Source organism: Euprymna scolopes, chromosome 37 (genome assembly GCF_053919585.1).
Source record: "Euprymna scolopes isolate OS-2025 chromosome 37, ASM5391958v1, whole genome shotgun sequence".
NCBI classification, from domain to species: domain Eukaryota; kingdom Metazoa; phylum Mollusca; class Cephalopoda; order Sepiida; family Sepiolidae; genus Euprymna; species Euprymna scolopes.
Window position 1 is genome coordinate 8,619,418 of NC_136518.1, and position 20,182 is coordinate 8,639,599.

The window sequence follows — 20,182 nt, forward strand, 5'->3', positions numbered from 1 at the left end:
AGGCAGGATAAGTCCTTTCTAGCAGCTCCTGCCCAGATGTGGCAACAGTACTCCATCCTTGGATGTACCTGGCTCTTATATAGATAAAGAATTGCATCAGCAGTGAGATATCTACTAGATCAATAGAAGGATTTCACTATTTTCCAGCTGCCTTGGCAATGGATTTGATGTATGTGTTCCATTTCAGATCAGGAGTAAAGGTCAAGCCCATGCTGCTATGATTTCAAATGATCTGAAATAACAGCAAAAGGAGACTTGATTCCAAATATTTCTCATATGTTATATCTATCCTTTTTTGGAAATAAGGTACGGTTATGAATATCTCCAGTATCAAATAATCCTTATACACAGTGAAATTTACTTTATATATGAAAAACAAAAAGGGGAGATATAACATATGAGAAATATTTGGAATCAAGTCTCCCCTTGCTGTTATTTCAGATCATTTGAAACCATAGATGCAATTTCTAGTCTCCCGTCCATACAGAGTCAGAGGTTTTGGGGAAATATCAGGTATTTTGTAATTCATATGCAATACTAAATAAACAAAGGACTATGATTGAAACAATTTATGGTTGTAAAAAAAGTACCAAAAATAAGCCCTGGATGATCCCCTTAATGTGCGACCTTAAGAGCAAATGTCACATGGCCCACTCTTTCCAACGAGCCTTCATTTGTTAAATTCTGATGAATATTCGCTGAGATTTAAAACTGATAAAATTGCCAAAAAAGGTTGTATGTCTATCTATATAAGCCAAATTAACATATCGCAGAATACCTCTTTAATCTTATTAGTATTAACATTAATTTTTTTTTTTTTTATAAAAGTATAAATAGTAATTGTATTGTTCTTTTGTTATTAAGGAAGTGGTATTGTCCACTGGAGAGCCATGTATTTTTACAGCTGTCCTGTTTTTAAATCTCCGAAACAGCTACATGGTAAGCAGCTCATGATCCCTTTTTTTTTTTTTTATTTAACAATTTTAGTTAACGTTTTTTGTCTTTTTTTCCATCCTTATATACTTTAATTCTTTTTTTTTTATAATTGTAGACTTTTTTAAAGTCCGGTTTATGCAAGTGCGAAGTCTATTTCTAGTTAACAATTTCAGTAAAGTTCCATTTTTTTCATCTGTATATAGTTGAATTCTCTTTTGTAATTGTAGACATTTTAGAATCGGATTATGCAAGTGTTAAGTCTGCGATAGGTTAAATTTTTTTTTTTTTTTTTTTCCTTCTGGGAATTTAAACTGCATTCTTTATTTTTACATTTTTTTTTTTTTTTTTACTCAAAGCTTCTTTAGACTAATATATATATATATATATATGTGTGTGTGTGTGTGTGTGTGTGGATATATCTATACTCGTAGCCAAATTGAATATTGAAATGCTCATATATTTGGTTCTATGGGACGAAGTTACATGAAAATTTGCAGGCTTTTTGGAGATTATAATACCATTCTATGGTTAAAATTTTATGACAATTGGTAAAAAAGAACATTTTCAAATCAATAAAATATGCCCAAATTTGCCTACATTTGTATATATAGTATCCTGGCAAGCCAGCTGTAGTTTTGCTACTTTGGAATAAATTTGCTTAAGGTTTTTTTTTGCTCGGTTGTCTCTCCTGTGGTCTTGCCAGGCCACTAAAATATATATATATATATATATATATATATATATATATAGAGAGAGAGAGAGTCTGCTTGATCCAACCATTTCTCTTTCTTTCTGTAACTTGATCGCTACTCATTGGCCAAATCTTGTGTAATTTATTTCTTTGCCATTAATTCCAAGATTATTACCATTTTTCTTTGAAGATCCTGTTTATGTACGGCAAATGATCACTGTATGGAAGCTAACACGTTTAGTGATTCTTTTGTTTCTCTATTTGCTCTTTCATTAGCATGAACACATATGTATAACATAATTCAATTTTAACAGGTGGTCTTGTGCAACAGGTTAGGAGGAAGAAAGGAAAGTTTGTTGCCATGGTGATTGCTGTTCTTGTTAAAGATGCATTTGTAAAAGTTAATACTTACGCCTATATTCAGTTCTAGATTCTTCCATTGTAGGTATCGTGTGTACCGTTCACTGTCAAAAAAGAAAGAAGACATTTGAATCAAGAAAGTTTAATTACAAACCGAAGATTGTGCATTTCGGGATGCACAAACAACTGCGGGAAGAAAGCAAAATTAAATTTATTTAGATCATTATATAAAGTTTAACTTCTGTTTTACATGTTTGCATGTCTTGGACAGTTCTTAGAAATTTATTTTCAAACACACCTATATCTGGCTAGGTCTTCATTCATCCTTCTTTTAAGTCCATTCTTAAAACTACCGATATTTTCCATGGCATTCTCCTGTGAAATGAACCTGCTCTCGTCTGTCATCATGTATTGGTTAGCTTTTAGACATTTACTTCTAAATTAAACGCATTTCTAACCTGCATCACTTGCATTCATATTAAAAAAAAAATTAAAAAATAAAGCAGTGGGGGCGTGGAGAAAGAAAAATGGAAGGAAGAGGGGAGGGGGTGGAGAAAGAAAACTGGAAGGGAGGGGGGTGGAGAAAGAAAACTGGAAGGGAGGGGGGTGGAGAAAGAAAACTGGAAGGGAGGGGGGTGGAGAAAGAAAACTGGAAGGGAGGGGGGTGGAGAAAGAAAACTGGAGGGAAGGGGCAAGAAGACACCCGAGACGCAGGGGCAAGAAGACACCCGAGACGCAGGGGCAAGAAGACACCCGAGACGCAGGGGCAAGAAGACACCCGAGACGCAGGGGCAAGAAGACACCCGAGACGCAGGGGCAAGAAGACACCCGAGACGCAGGGGCAAGAAGACACCCGAGACGCAGGGGCAAGAAGACACCCGAGACGCAGGGGCAAGAAGACACCCGAGACGCAGGGGCAAGAAGACACCCGAGACGCAGGGGCAAGAAGACACCCGAGACGCAGGGGCAAGAAGACACCCGAGACGCAGGGGCAAGAAGACACCCGAGACGCAGGGGCAAGAAGACACCCGAGACGCAGGGGCAAGAAGACACCCGAGACGCAGGGGCAAGAAGAAACCCGAGACGCAGGGGCAAGAAGAAACCCGAGACGCAGGGGGAAGAAGAAATCCGAGACGCAGGGGGAAGAAGAAATCCGAGACGCAGGGGGAAGAAGACACCCGAGACACAGGGGGAAGAAGAAATCCGAGACACGGGGAAGAAGAAACCCGAGACACAGGGGGAAGAAGAAACCCGAGACACAGGGGGAAGAAGAAACCCGAGACACAGGGGGAAGAAGAAACCCGAGACACAGGGGGAAGAAGAAACCCGAGACACAGGGGGAAGAAGAAACCCGAGACACAGGGGGAAGAAGAAACCCGAGACACAGGGGGAAGAAGAAATCCGAGACACAGGGGGAAGAAGAAACCCGAGACACAGGGGGAAGAAGAAACCCGAGACACAGGGGGAAGAAGAAACCCGAGACACAGGGGGAAGAAGAAACCCGAGACACAGGGGGAAGAAGAAATCCGAGACACAGGGGGAAGAAGAAACCCGAGACACAGGGGGAAGAAGAAACCTGAGACACAGGGGGAAGAAGAAACTAGAGGTGGGGGAGGAAAGGAACCCAGAGTAAGGGAAGAAGAAACCCAGGGCTAGGGAAGAAGAAACTCAGGACAGGGGGGATGAAAGGAGAAATCTGAGGTGGAGGAGGGGGTGAAGAAAAAAAACTCGAGGAGGGTGGAGGGGTGAGAAAAGAGAAGCAAGCAGGAGGGAGGAGAAAAGTGAGAGTAAAGAAAAGAGTGGGAGAAGAAACGATATGAATGCAAATGCCAAAAGCAAAAAAAAAATGTAAATAAAAACTAAATGAATGGAGACAAAAAATCTAAAAATTTGTAAAAAGTGAAAAAAAAAAAAATGCGATGTGGGTGGATATGGCATCGCCGTTGTCATCATACAATTCTATTGATAAAAGGCAGCAAACGGGAACGAAAATTGATTATCTGTTACACATGGAACAACACTACTGCATCTGCCCCCATCCACAAAAGAAAGGGGGGCGACGTCAACAAGAGAACAAAATGAACAAGCAGTTGCTCCAAAGCTCAGGTATCCTGCCGCTCAAATCCGGGTACTTCCCGAACAGAGCTGCACCAATTACGGACCGACCGGTTGACTGTTGTTTGGTGCAGAAACTGTTGGCTGCGGAGATGTCGTTTACTGATGCTGCTCACGAGCAACAAAGAGATGGAGAGGTTGGAGTCAGTCAGCGGGATTGAGGGAAATATGCTGGAAGTCTTCAGCAATTAATTTTAGTTTGGGCTCTTTTTCGTTATTTACCCACTACTTGTTTTGCCATTTTTTTTTTTTTTTTTTTTTCACATTTCATTTTTTTTTTTCTGTATACAATTACTAATCTTTTTTTTTTTTTTTTTTTTTTTTTTTTTTATCTCGGATGCTTTGTATTTTAGAGAGAGGGACCCCACCCCCTGCTTTTTAACACAAAGGAATCACCACTTATAAAACCACTCAAGGATAAAGGTTAATGAGTGTACCTTAGTCAATGGGACAATATCATAGTAATCATTAGTAGTGCAAATTTGATAAATTGAATTACTTAAGGGGACGGCTCATCAAAAACTTGTTTACATTAGACTTGAAGACGACCATATAGTACTCGGCTGGAAAGCAGGGAAACAGAAGCGACTTCCACAGGCGTGCAGTTCTAAGAAAGAAGCGTTGTTCATGGAATCTATTTTTAGGTTTAGTCACAGATAAAGAGTGGAGGAAATTATTGATAGTGGTTTCAGCTAGATGAGTGTTTCTCGTGAAAGTTTGGCAAGGAGTGGGGGCCACAGATTTGAGCTCTTTTGAATTTATTTTTTCATTGACTTTTTCATGAATCATCCTGAAACTCTTTACACTTGTAGTTATGCATCATATCTATTTCCAGTAAAAAAAGATAGAAAAATTAAATGTCTGCAGCCATTTCATTTTTCCATAGAAAGCATTTGGTTCTCTTTAAGAAAGGGCTTCTGGAGCCCATTTTGGGAAACCCTGGCCTAACTGACAATATTCACATAAGAGCGTTTTAAATTTTGATATTTTTTTTTTGTTTTGTTTGTTTTTTAAATGTTTAACATTCTCTTTGGTATAAATTTGTAAAAAAAAAAAAAAAAAAAATTTGGCTTCCAAGGAGTCAAAAGGTCAAAAAATTTTATGTTTGCAGTCTCTAGCAAACTACTAAGCCAATTTTGGTTCTAAACATTATACTAAGTAGATATTTATAAATCCCTCGTACCTATTCCCTTTTTTTTTTTTTTTTTTTTTTTTTTTAATGGAGAGTAGATAATGCAGTGGATGTGTTATCGGCAGCTCCAGTAACTCTTGCTTCTCTTTTTTTGTCCCTCAGTTCTCATTCAAATGATTGATTTTTCTGACAAAGGGTGAAGAAAAAGCTGCTTTCCAGGTCGGTAGTACTTGGTGAACAGTAGTCTGAGATGTCGGAAATTTTTCTGTCTATGTCTATCCTCTTGGCCAGGTGACTAGTAAGGGTGCTGGAGGTAAACGTTTTGTCTGGGCTGACGTTATCCGCCTGATAGTCAGGGACCCGAACCTTGGACTAACCACTAAGGAGGCTGTCCTATCAGCAGGTGCAAAGTACTGGGACTGCTGTATTGCCATTTGGTGAATGGATTCTGGACCATGCAGTAGTCTCTGGTGGGGCCTCTCGATGCCATACTAGTGGGTAATTGTTACGGCTTCACCTTATGTGCTACATAAAAAAAAAATTTCCTGTCCTTTTCTCTCTTACTTTCCCTCTCTATCCTGCTCTAACCAAGTATGCCGACCTGTTCCGCAAATCCCAAAACCTCAACATGAAATATCTCCAGAATAAAAACTCGAATAAACCTAGAACCCCATCTTCCAACGTAGACCACTACTACCAGGTCTCCTTCAACATCAGGGATCTATGTTCCAATCTTCCAGAGGTTGAAAACCAATTACAGGAGATAAAACCGGACATATTCTTTCTAACCGAAACTGGAATAGGGCCGACCACTTCCCTAGATGAGTTCATAATTAACGGATACTCTAACTTAACATCTAAATCTGACCCCCAAGACTGCCATGGGCATGGAATATGTGCCTACATTAAAGATAGCTTCCCGTGTGGCAGGGATATCTCTAGAGAAGATCCTAATTTACCTTATATGTGCTTCCAGGTTGCACTTGCTTACACCACTGCATTTATATTTGTCCTCTATCGGCCCCATAACAGCGGAGTTACTATCTTTAAGAGTATATTTGAGAAAATACACCACATCCTGTCTGCACATCCCTCGGCTAACATTCACATCTGTGGTGACTTCAACGTCCATAACGTGGAATGGCTGACCCACTCAAATAAGACAGACGATGAGGGGAGGTTCTGTCATGATTTTGCCATTGCTTATGACCTTACTCAGATTGTTTGCGAGCCCACCCGTGTGCCCGATACTACAGGTCAGTATGCAAGCCTTCTAGACATTTTTCTCTCCACTTCCCCTGAGATATGTTCATGTTCTGTTCTTTCTCCTCTAGGATGCTCCGACTACTCCGTCGTATCAGTTAAGATAAAAATGAAATATAAGTCCCCAGACGTACCCCTCCACCGTACTATATACCGATACTCTATGGCTGACTGGGATAGCTTCCGTACATTTATATCTGATCTACCTCTGCATTCCATGTTTAAAAAGGGTGTGTCCTCTATAGTATCAGACCTGACCGAATGGTTAATTGTAGGCATAGACCGATTCATACCATCTAAAAAAATTCCAACAAAAACCTAACAGCCAGCCATGGTTCTCCCCAGAATGTGCTGCTGCCATCATGCACAGAAATCACTTTTTCCATAGCTACCAACGTAATAGATGTACTGAGACTAAAGTTGCTTTCAGGAACGCCAGCAACCACTGTAAAAGAGTAATAAAAATGCAAGAGAGCTATATGCTCAGTCTGTTAAATCCAAAGTAGCTGAGCAGCGGCTTGGTTCCTACCAGTTTTGGCAAATAAATAGGATCCTGAAGAGAAGTGTGCATTCTATCCCAACCGTTATCAATGGACCTGAGGTCATCTCGTCAGCATCAGACAAGGCCAAACTATTTGCAAAGAACTTTGCAGCTAATTCTACCCTATGCGACGAAGGCCATCAACTCCCCATATTTCCTCTTATAACACAGAACACGCTAGGTAACATACAAATATCTGTGCATGAGGTCGCCAAGCTAATCAAGAACCTTGATTCCAGTAAAGCAACTGGCCCTGATGGCATCCCAATTATAGTGTTAAAAAAGCTTCAACCAGAACTTACACCCATACTTACGAAACCGTTTAAGCGTTGCTTTAAGGAGAAGTGCTTTCCAACACCCTGGAAAACCTCATCAGTATGCCCTGTATTTAAGAATTCAGGTGATAAATCATCTCCCTCTCAGTACAGACCAATAAGTCTCCTGTGTGTCATGAGTAAGTTGCTGGAATCCATATTAAATAGAGAAATAGTCAACCACCTCAGCAGGAATAACCTTCTTAGTGACACGCAATATGGTTTCCGTTCTGCACGATCTACCGCAGATGTGCTGACGGTTATATTTCACAGGATTAGTGAATCTCTTTACAAAGGCTTCCTTTTTAGGGCAATTGCTCTAGACATATGAAAGGCCTTCAACAATGTATGGTATAAAGGCCTACTTCACAAGATTTCCAATTACGGTATAACTGGAAGTGTTTTCTCAATCATTAAATCATTTCTCTCCGATAGGCTCATAAGAGTAGTGGTCGATGGACAAAAATCAGAGGCCCGCAGTATTAATGCTGGAGTCACTCAGGGGTCAATCCTGGGCCATACTCTCTTTCTAATCTACATCAATGATCTCCCTAAACATATACTTAAATCACTCGTTGACATCTATGCTGATGACACGACCATCTACGGCAACACATCAAAGGCTGTAAATGAAAAAGTTCTAATTCTCTCTCCTCTGTTCTCGAGCATGTGATTCAGTGGGGGAAGACATGGCTGGTTACCTTTAATGCATCTAAAACCAAACTCCTATCTTTACATCATCAACGCTCTGATCCCCATCTGGCATCAATTGAAATGGATGGCTCTCATCTAGGAGAAGCCCCATATTTTGACAAGCTTCTGGGTTTGACCTTTACTCCTGATCTGAAATGGAACACGTACATCAAGTTAGTTGCCAAGATCACTGGAAAGATGGTGGGATCCTTCTACCGCTCCAGAAGATATCTCACTACTGATGCAATTCTCTATCTGTATAAAAGCCAAGTACGTCCAAGGATGGAATACTGCTGCCCTATCTGGGCAGGAGCTGCTAAAAACAGCCTATCCTGCCTTGACAGAGTACAAATTAGACTTTGTGGCTTGGTGGGGGATGCCCTTTTCTCTTCCCTACAGCCTCTCTCCCACAGAAGAGACGTTGCGAGTCTATCTTTGCTTTATCGTCATTTCCATGGCAGGTGCTCGTCTGAGCTCCAATCTCTGGTCTCCCCTCGCCAACCTTTTACGAAAAACACCCGTCTAGTTGAAACCACTGTCAAAAATTTTCCCCACTCTTTATCTGTGCCTAAATCAAAACGTAGATTCCATGAACAAAGCTTCTTTCTTAGAACTGCACGTCTGTGGAACTCTGTTCCGTTTGCCTGCTTTCCACCTGACTACAAACGGGATGTCTTCAAGTTCAACGTAAACAAATTCCTGATGAACCGCCCCCTTAAGTAGACACTTTTATTAAATCTCCATACTAACGTACTGTACATGCAATAACCCTTATTCCTGAATGGCTTCCGGGCCTTTATAAGTGGTGACCACCTTGTAAAAACATTTGAAATTTTACATAAAGGGTATTCAGACATGCAGCAAGCTTTTTAATCAGTTTTTGGGCGAAAATTTGGCTGCCAAGAGGTCAAAGTTTACAGAGTTGACCTTTGCAGACTCTACCAAACTCCTCCGCCAATTTTGGGTCGAAACACTTGAAATTTTAGATGTAGGTTACTTAGACATGGATCAAACATTTTAATTTAATTTGAGCTCAAAACAAATGTTAAGGCGGTCAAAATTGGAGCCAAATTAAAAAATTTGCCATCTGCAGTTTCTACCAACTTTTCTCTATGGTATTTAAGAAAGCCTATTATATAGAAAGGCATTACCGTACATATTCATATTTTTTAATATATGCATATGCACGTAAAGTTATGAACAGTACATAGGGCCCAAGCAAAGCCGGGCGGAACCGCTAGTTTATACGTATTTTTCAACAGGGCAACACTGGGCAGCCTGCTAGTATTTTATAAAATAAACTGTAGGTTCTCTACAGTGTAATGTAGACTATAATGTCAGTCACTATGAAGCTTCTTTCTGATTTACCACAGTGGGTTTTCAACAATCGATTTGATTGAAAATGGAGCGATTCTACTAATTTTGAGGACAAAGTATTAAGGTGTAAAACACGTGTTGACCCTCATTCAATCCCGGTAACGTCGGGTCTCCTTGCTAGTAGTAGATAAAATAGACTGCACAGAAGTCGCATTAGTTCTTCGTCGCGTAATACAAAAATGAGTCAACCATTTTTTGCGTGCAAGGAAATCGCAGAACTTATCTTTTAGTGGTTAATGTCTTTTAAAATATCAGAAAGACGCTGCTTGTCACCACTTAACCTACATAAGTACCGTCGTATCTCGCATGATGAATGCTCTATTATGAGATAATAGCAGAGCGACCTGGCATTGCCCGGGATAAAAGTGTAACCTATTTCTATTAAAACAATTATTTGGTTAGATTTAAAGAAGTGTGTCCTTCTAGTGGAGTTGACTGCGCCGTGGTAAGAAGGTATAGAGGTATTGAAGTTGGATGTCGTGGTTTCGTGGGGCGCTCCTTGATTTTTTTCCTTACTAAGATTGACATACACGGTTAGCCTTTGAGATGTGCTTAGCAGCATCTGCAAACAACGGCCCAACAAGCATCAAGTTGGATTTGGTCAAAGTCAGGAATCAGTTGACGACATCAAAGTAGAACGCTTTCTGGTCGTCTAACAACAAACGCTTTTTGGTTCTTCGACAAAAAAGGGTGGACCTGTAAATTCACCCATGTCCGTTCATCCATTCATTTGTTCGCACTTTTCTCAATAACTACGCCTTGGAATTTTGAAATTTTGCACAAACATTAAACATGATACGAGTAAAAAAGTAACAGAATGCCTTTCGGGTTGAAATGGCTAAAATTGACGCTTTTGTGCTTATTAAAAAAAATTGATACCTTAGATTTGTATAGAACTTTCTGAAAATTGGTGGGGGTGGGGGAGGGGGGGACAAATGATGAACTTAGTCATTTCTTTTTTGCATGGTGCAGAACTCAAATTTACATATGTTAAGGCCTAAAACTGCACCGTTTGTTAAGTTTACCAGGATTTTACACCCCATGGGGACTTTTGGGGCTAAATGGGAACGGGGATGATACTTAGTCACTTTTTTATGGCTCGTTCACTGTGCACTCATGGGGGACCTTGCATGCTTCATTTGTTTTCATAGTGTTTGGTTTGATTGTTTTGTAGAAGAAAAATGTTTTCATTTTTACTTTGCAGAACATGATTGAGTTTTGCAAAGGGGAAAAAAAATTTTTTTGAATGGTCATGAAGAAAGCATTTTTTTTTTAATTTTTTTTTTTAAATTTCAACTTAAAACAGAAGATTAAAATGGCTGACTTGTTTATGATATCATTACACTTCTCTTAGGATAAGGAAAAAAAACAACAACGTCTATGTTCGGTGCATTTTAGGTCAGACAACCAGTATCTTCAGACAACCTGATCTGATAGTACCAGCTTAAATGCCTATAAAATTATTGGATTTAAGTAGTTTCCAAATCTTTCAATTAAATTAAAGATTTGCTAAGATACAAGTTCATGTGAAATCAAAGTCAGCAGTTCAAATTATTTTCAAATTTCGAAGGATCATGAATTAATCATTTTTTTTCTAAATTTCAACTTAAAATATGAGATTAAAATGACTGACTTGGTTACGATATCATGACACTTCTCTTAAAATTACTTTGGGGTTTCGTCAACAGTTTGCTCGTACCTTTTTAACTTTACTTGTAACTTTTTACAACCGCAGGGGAAAATCCGAAGGTTGCTCATCCTTGTAACTATTCAGTAAGCGGCCATCAAGCGGCAACAGAAACTAAAGTAACCACTTGTCATCGTGTACAGACAAAAGAGCAAAGTCGTCAATTACCAAGAACATTGGTTGTCGATATGACATGGTCATTAAAACTCACACTTAGCGAGAAAGAAATACCGCCACATAAAAATGATTACCGTTGTTTTCTCTTATTTTTGTCTTCAGCTATTTTCTATGGGTGTGTCTTTTAAATACGTTCAAATTGTTTTGTTTTTTTCTTCCAGTTGCAATAAATTATCATGTTTTATTCTCACAGCAGCGTTTAACTTTAAAGCCATTTACGAATGTTTATTACCGACAAACACACAAAGCAGGTAATTGCACAGATACGCGTCTTGACGGCCATATATCACGGCAGGTTTAGACACATTTGGATCTACTTTGTTTGACCAAGGGAACATGTCCGAGTCAATATTATTGAGCAGAAACAGAATGTAGATGTAGGGATAGTAAAATTTAGATAATTTCATTTTGTAACTAATCCCCCCCCCTTTCTTTTTAAAACATAATTAAGCTCGATTTTAGCTCTGTTGAGCGAGCTTCGAAACCGGTCAGCTGACACATTCATTTTTATTTTTTAATTTCACAATTTAAAATAATGTTTTCGAACAAGTTTAAATTTAGTCTTTACATAGCCATTATATATATATACATATATATATATACACATACATACACACTGTGTAAGCAAAAACAAGACTTCAAAACAAGGTGTTGGTGGCAACAAAAAGTGTATTTCAATTTACGTTACAATTGTTTCCATGTCCAGTTCGACAATTTCAAGCATTATGTCATTTGAAAAATTTCAAAACCAGCATTTATTCAGACTTTATGAATAAACACACTTTTGGCAATGGAGCATTTTTTGAAGAGAAGAAAGGAAGGGGAATCCTTAGCTAGAAAGGCATGAGAGAAACATCTACCTTTGTTGTGGTTACGGAAAAAAAAAATAATATATATATACTTTAGTGATGGGAAAATTCCAACATTTGTTTCAATTCCGATACAATTACCAATTCCAATTCTTTACAAATCTTAATTTTTTCTTTTTTTTTTATATAGGCATAATCACTTATCAAGGCCCAGAGACAACTCGAGGATAAGAGTAAAGAGTGTACAGTAGTTAATTGGACAATATAGTAATCGTTAGTAATGGAAATTCGGTAAATTTGTTAACTTAAGTGGAACGGCTCATCAAAAACTTATTTATGTTGGACTTTAAGACAATCAGATTGTAGTCGGCTGGAAAGCAGGAAAACAGAAGACAGTTCCACAGGCGTGCACTTCTAAGAAGCTTTGTTCATGGAATCTACGTTTAGGTTTAGGCACAGAAAAAGAGTGGGGGGAAATTATAGATAGTGTTTTCAGCTAGACGAATGTTTCTTGTGAGAGTTTGGCAAGGGGGGGGGGACCATAGATTGAACCTCAGTCGAGCACTTGCCATGAAACTAACGATAAAGCAGCTCTTCTGTGAGAAAGAGGTTGCAGGGAAGAAAAAAACGACATCTCCTACGAGACTACGAAGTCTATTTTGAACTCTATCAAGGCAGGACAAGTTCTTTCTAGCAGCTCCTGCCCAGATGTGGCAACAGCACTCAATCCTTGTATGTACCTGGCTCTTATAGAGATAGAGAATTGCATCAGCAGTGAGATATCATCTGGATCGATAGAAGGATCCCACCATTTTTCCAGCGACCTTGGTAACAGATTTTATGTACATGTTCCATTTAAGATCAGGAGTAACGGTCAATCCCAGAAGCTTGTCAAAACATGAGGCCTCCCCAAAATGAGAGCCATTCATTTCAATTGATGGCAGATGGAGAAGTAGTCCTTGGACGTACCTGGCTCTTATATAAATAGAGAACTGCATCAGCAGGGAGATATCTACTGGATCGATCGAAGGATTTTAACTATAAAGTTGTTATTTTTCCCCGATTACCATAAAACACATTAAATGTGCAAATGTTTTCTCAAACATAAAACACTTGCGGGGGTAGAATCTAGTTTTACTGGTAATTTAAAATTAATAAACATTTATCATTACTATCTGAAGTGATAGATTTTGTTTTGAATAAAATCAAATAAAACATTTAAAAGAATCATTTTTGGTATCGAAAAATAATTTTTCTATAGAGTCGAATGGTTCAGGGTCGCCTGACAAAGTCTCATTGACTGAAACAGATGGCTGTTTGTAGCGACCAATTGTAACTTTACCTTTTAATAAATAGCAAATATTTTGCTCTTGTTATCGAACGCTATCTAACAACCTCGTTGTATTCATTAGTCCCTATTTTTGAACATCTCAAACCTGAATTTGTATGTATATATATATATATATATATACACACAGTATCGGCCATAATATAAGGAACGGAAAAAAGAATTACAATTATTCATGTATATTTCAAAAATTAGAGCATGGATTTTTCTGAAATACTCAGAATAAACAAATAGAACCAATGTGTATAAACTAGTACAAAAAAAAAAGTCCCTACTTTTGAAAATCTCAAGTCTGAATTTATATATATATTTTTATTTTTTTTATTACATTTTCATCCCAAACAAGGCACTTTGCCACTTTGGCTACTATCAGGGGAAACATCTACTGGGGTACTATGTAGGGATTAGGGCAGCGAGATGTTGGTTCACGTTGCACTTGAACTTATGCATGTCAGTACAGTTGGGGAAGCAGTGACCTGGAATGGAATTCCAAAGTCTAGCAGTTCTGGGGAAGAAACTACTGGAGTAGAAAGATCTTTTACATCTAGGGATCTCTACAGTGTGGGGGTGGGATTTTGCAGCTTGTCGGGTCTGTCGAGGGTGTTCACGTCGTGGGGGCACAAGTGCTTGCAGTTCTTCAGAGCATTCGCCATTATAATACTTGTAGAACAGGCAGAGGGATGCAACGTTTCGACGATGGGACAGAGGCTGAAGCTTAGATGCCAGTTTAGGGCCTATCAGATTTGCGACTCTTTTAAACCCTGTCAAGGAGCGAGAGACTAGTAGCCGATGCACCAGCCCAAATATGACAGCAATACTCCATACATGGGCGAATAGTGGCCTTATAGAGGTACAGGATACTTTCGGGTGTTAGAAGTTTTCTAGCACGGTAGAGAGAGCCCACCTTCCTCGCAGCGGCCCTGGCAATGCCCTCGATGTAATTGTTCCAACTCATGTTTCCTGTGAACGTTAGGCCAAGGAGCTTGAGAGACGTACTCTCAGATAAAGAGTCGTTGGCCATTGCTATAGGTGGTAGAGAAGGTTTCTTGTAATTATTGAATGAAACCAGTTTTGTCTTGGCGGCATTGAATGTGACCATCCATTTTTGTCCCCATTCCACTACTGATTGGAGGTCATTCTCTAGTGTGTATATATATATATATATATATATATATATATATATATATATATATAAACAAAGGAAGGAATTGGGCTTAAAAGTTTTATATATATATATATATATATATATAAAACTTTTAAGTCAAATTCTTTCCTTTGGTTATCTCTTGCAGACGCTACATTAGTTTGCTTCCAAGAATTTGCACTAATCTTAATATTATTGTAAGAATCATCAATTATATATATATATATATATATATATATATATATATATATATATATATATATATACACGCACACTATTTTAAGATCACTGGAAAAACGGTTGGATCACTCTACCGCTCCAGTAGATATCTCACTGCCAACGTGATCCTCTATCTGTATAAGAACCAATTACTAAAATGGAGCACTGCTGCCACATCTGAGCAAGAGTTGCTTGGTGCACCCTATCCAACCTTGATAGATTTCAAAACCTAGGTGATGCCTTTTTCTCTTTCCTGCAATCTCTTTCCCCACATAAGAGATGTTGCGAGCCCGTCTCTGCTTTATCATTATTTTCATGGCAAGTGCTCGACTGAACTCCAATCCATGGTTCCCCCTTGCACAAAAACTCTCAACTAGCTACAACTATAAACAATTTCTTCCATTATCTATGCCTAAATCTAAACACAGATTCCATGAATAAAGATTCCATGAACAAAGATTCTTTCTTAGAACTTCCCACCTGTAGAACAGTGTTCAGATATCCCGTTTCCTGGTAGAAGCCTTCAAGTCCAATGTAAACAAGTTCTTGTTGAACCGTCCCCTTAAATAATAAAATTCTACCCAATTTACACCATTAGCGATTATTACACTACCACCTTACATTCATTAACCCTTAACCTCGAGTCGCCTTCGGGACTTGATAATTGGTAACTCCAAAGAAAGAAAAAAAAAAAAAAAAGGACAAATGTCCATACATTGTATAATTTAAGAATTTTTTTAAAAAATAGATCCGATCAGTGGCATTCACTAAATGAAAGCATTCAAACAATTTCTAACTCGCAGAAGAGATGTTGCTAATTTCTGTTGAATGCAACACACTGACCAGTTGATTGATATTTCGTTTTGTCTATTTAACAAGTTTGAATTTGACTCAATTTCTTTAGTTTTGTTATGCGCATTGAGATCTTTGACGTGTTTGTTGGTGTAAGCTCAGACTGAGTTTAGATTAAATTTAAAAAACTCAACAAAATGTGATTGTTAAAAGAAAATGAAAGATTTTTTAAAATAAAACTTACCTTTCAATAAATTTGCTAAATACCTCTTTATTTAATTTTTTCCTAAGTTCATCTTTGTATTTCTGGAAAAAAGAAAAAAAAATGATTAATTATTTATCACAAAAAATGCTTTAACAAAATTTCATTGTTATGCTTTTGTTTATACACTTGTCTACATTAACAATTTTTGACATTGATGTTTTTTATAAGGTCTGTGTGTGTGTGTGTGTGTGTATATATATATATATATATATATATATATATATATATATAGACTATTTCATTTAATCACATATATTAAGATACAAAAATACCTTTATGCGTAAATTTTCAATATTTACTCCAACAGTGCTCAATAAATAGGTAGAGCTAGGTAGTAAGTTATGAAAATATATATGGCAATTAAGCTACACAGAATATTCTGCGTTTCATTCTCATGAGAATTCATCAAGCATAAGCCTACACAGAATATTCTGTCAGGCAATTGTTCTGTGTAGCTTAATTGCATGATGGGATATTATGTGTAGGCTTATGCCCGATGAATTTTCATGAGAATGAAACACGGAATATTCTGTGTAGCTTAATTGCATTTTCATAACACACACACACATATATATATATATATATATATATATATAAATAAAAACTGTGGACCATCCGGCCATGCTTGCTAGAATTTTGTCTTTGACTATGAGGTAATTCCATCTTTTAAAAAAAAGGGATGATAGGTGAATTTATCCCCTACTTCCTTTGTTCCAGCTCGTTTAAGTCGTTTGTCTAGTGGTCTTCATCAATTTGTTGTTTTTATACCTCATTGTAATACAGCCTCCTATTCCAGTCGTTTCTTTCCAACGACTGCAAGGTTGTGGAACTCTCTTCCTGCTCACTGTTTTCCTTCTAACTACAGCCTTCGTCCTCTCAAGAGTAAGAGCATTTAGTTCTCTCCCACTGCAAGAACAGTTATACCAGGATCAGAAAGTGCAGCCTCGTCAGTGTTCCAAGGCGATTAGCAATAAACTAGCCCTCTCTCTCAAAGAGAAAAGGCAACACCTGGGAGGGTTGACCACCTAGAACTGCACAGGACTAGCATTACATCATAAAGTCAATGGCGACCAATCATTACAGAAATGGTATAAGGTCAAAAGGCATCTCCTGTATTTGCAAAAACCAGCTGTCATTCCTTACATCAAGTAGCTTCATGCCTTGTCTTGTATGATTTCCATAAAAGACCCCCCCCAAAAAAAAAAAATCACTATGCACGTCTTATCAGTCAAAACAGAGCTAACACCGAAGAGAGATTTATTTCTCATGGAAGACAAACAGTTAATTGATAGGTATAAAGTATGCCAATTTTTTGTGGCTGGCAATAGGTTTTTGAAGCGATGTGCTTGTCTTAGTAATTTGTACTCGTGATGGCATCCATCTTTTGTCAGTTGAGTTGGCTCTAGAAAAATAATTGGATCACGCTACCACTCCAGTAGGTATCTCACTGCCGATGCAATCCTCTAGAGCTAGGTATGCTCTAAAATAGAGTACTGTTGCCACAACTGGCGTACCTATCCAGCCTTGATAGGGTTCAACATCAGCTTTGAAACCTAGTAAATGATGCCCTTTTCTCTTCCCTGCAACCTCTTCATCATACGAAACATGTGAGCCTGTCCCGGCTCTATCTTTATTTTCATAGCAAGTGCTCGACTGAACTCCAATCTATGGTTCCCCCTTATCAAACCTTCACAAAAAAAAAAAAAAAAAACACTCGACTAGCTAAACTATTTCCCCCACTCTCTACCTGTGCCTAAATCTAAATGCAGATTTCATGAACAGAGTTTCTTTCCAAGCACTATCCGCCTGTGGAACACTGTTTTGCTGCCCTGCTTCCACTTCAAATCCAATGTAAACAAGTTCTTGTCAACAATTTCCCCAACTCTATCAGTGCCAAAATCTATATGCAGATTCCATGAACAAAGCTTCTTTCCTAGAATTGCCCGCCTGGGGAACATTGTTCCGCTGGACTGCTTCCTGGTTGAAAGCAACATGGTAGCCTTCAAATCCAATGTAAACAAATTCTTGCTGAGCTGTTCCCATCAATAATAATCAAATTCTACACAATTTACACGATTAACAATTACTACACTACCACCCTTATCCTCGAGTGGCCTTCGGGCCTCGATAAGTGGTGATTTCCAAGTAAAAATTTATATATATAAACTAAAGACGTGAAATTATATTACAAATCTACCAAAAAGTTGGTTGACCTATCAACTCTTGTTCCAGTTTTGTCTTGAACAAGCCAAGCATGTCCCCCTCCACAAGTGAAAAATTTACTTTACTTTCATCATGACTAATGTTTGTGAAAAACTTTAAAACAATCCAAGGCATAGTTATTAAGAAAAGTATGAACGGATAAATGATTGGGGGGGGGGGATGGGGGAGGCAGCTTAACCCTTATAATGATCCCCAGAGAGGCAACCACAGTTATCCCAGAAAATCAATTCGGGCAAAAATTTACTTTCACCATGACTAATGTTTGTGCAAAATTTCAAGAAAGTCCAAGGTGTGGTTATTAAGAAAAGTGTAAATGGACGAACAGTAGTGAATTACTAGGCCCAATCATTCATCTGCCGGGGACCAACACCTTTTAGTTGTGGAGACATGGTCATATTTATTGAAAATGGTGACCCCCTTTTTTTCTTGTACAATTTTTAATTTTTATACAACTAACTCACCAAAGTTACATTTTTCATTTTGACTTGACTTTTTCATTTAAAGCACTTTCGATATCATGCCTACAAAAAGATATTGTACACAGAGCATGCTCACCGGTTGGCAACCAGCATAGTGACAGGACTCCACACCTACAAAAGGCGGTTCTAAAAATTAAATCTATTCTCACATAAAAAGCTGAGAATGCAAAGAGACTCGATTCTAGCAGACATAATCATCAACAGGAATGTAAACCTAGCGTTTGCAGAGTTTTTCATCCCAACATCAAATCATAATGTCTGCAGGTACCAGCTAAATTGCCATTTTTTTTCAGCTCCGTACGGCCAAGGATGGAATACTGTAGCCATATCTGGGCAGGAGCTGCCAAAAACAGCCTATCATGCCTTGACAGAGTACAAAATAGACTTCGTGGTTTAGTGGGGGATGCCCTTTTCTCTACCCTGCAACCCCTCTCCCACAGAAGAGACGTTGCGAGCCTATCCTTGTTTTATCGTTATTTTCATGGCAGGTGCTCGTCTGAACTCCAATCCCTGGTCCCCCCTCCCCAATCTTTCACGAAAAACACCCGTCTAGCTGAATCCACTGTGCAAAATTTTCCCCACTCTATATCTGTGCCTAAATCAAAACGCAGATTTCATGAGCAAAGCTTCTTTCTTAGAACTGCACGCCTGTGGAACTCTGTTCTGTCTGCCTGCTTCCCTCCGGACTACAACTTGGATGTCTTCAAGTCTAATGTTAACAAATTCCTAATGAACCGCCCCCCCTAATTAAACACTTCATCAAATCTCCTCACTAACGTAATGTACTTGCAATAACCCTTATCCCTGAGTGGCTTCCGGGCCTTGATAAGTGGTGATCACTGTGTAAAAAAAAAAAAAAAAAGCTCAATAGAAAGGAAATTTGTCAGTGGAACAAACCATGCAAGGAGATTTTTGGTGATAATTACCAAAGCAACATTGGACAAATATTCATGTGGATGTAAAAATATCGGTTTGTATTACTGTACACATAGATTCGAAAAAGTTGTCAAAAAACAAATATATAACAAATAAATGTTATCAAAGGCAAGATAAGTTACTTTTCTACCAAACTGGATATATTTTTTGTTTTTATTCAATTTAACATGTTTATTCAGCTTGAAAAACATGCAGTGTTTACCGATGTATTGGAAAATTCAAAATGGCGGCCGACTCTCTCTTAAACACGGTAAGTTCGGGAAAAGGTGTTATAAATAATAAACTAGACAAAATACTGTTAGAAATTCGCTCAATATATATTACCGTGACATAGGTTGACATATATTCGGTGTTTTTAATAGTATTTTGTCTAGTTTATTATTTATAACACCTTTTCCCGAACTTACCATATTCAGCTCGAAAAACATACAGTGTTTACCGATGTATTCGAAAATTCAAGATGGCGTCTCACACCCTCTTTAACACCGTAAGTATGGAAAAAGGTGTTATAAATAAAAAAACTATACAAAATACTGTTAAAAACCCGCCGAATATATGTCAACCTATGTCACGGTAACATGTATTGAGCGAGTTTTTAACAGTATTTTATCCGGTTTTTTATTTATAACACTTTTTCCCAAACTTACCGTGTTAAAGAGAGAATCAGACGCCATCTTGAAT

At 38.2% G+C, this 20,182-nt stretch overlaps 1 protein-coding gene across 1 annotated transcript in view; it reads right to left on the bottom strand.

Moving 5' to 3' along the window:
- LOC145261074 (G protein-coupled receptor kinase 3-like) overlaps positions 1-20,182 on the bottom strand; it is a gene marked incomplete in the record, with an annotated part of 298,219 nt that overhangs the window by 39,163 nt on the left and 238,874 nt on the right. The window contains 2 exon segments of the mRNA XM_080119245.1: positions 2,040-2,091; positions 15,843-15,904. Of these exon segments, the coding sequence (XP_079975371.1) occupies positions 2,040-2,091; positions 15,843-15,904 (114 nt within the window).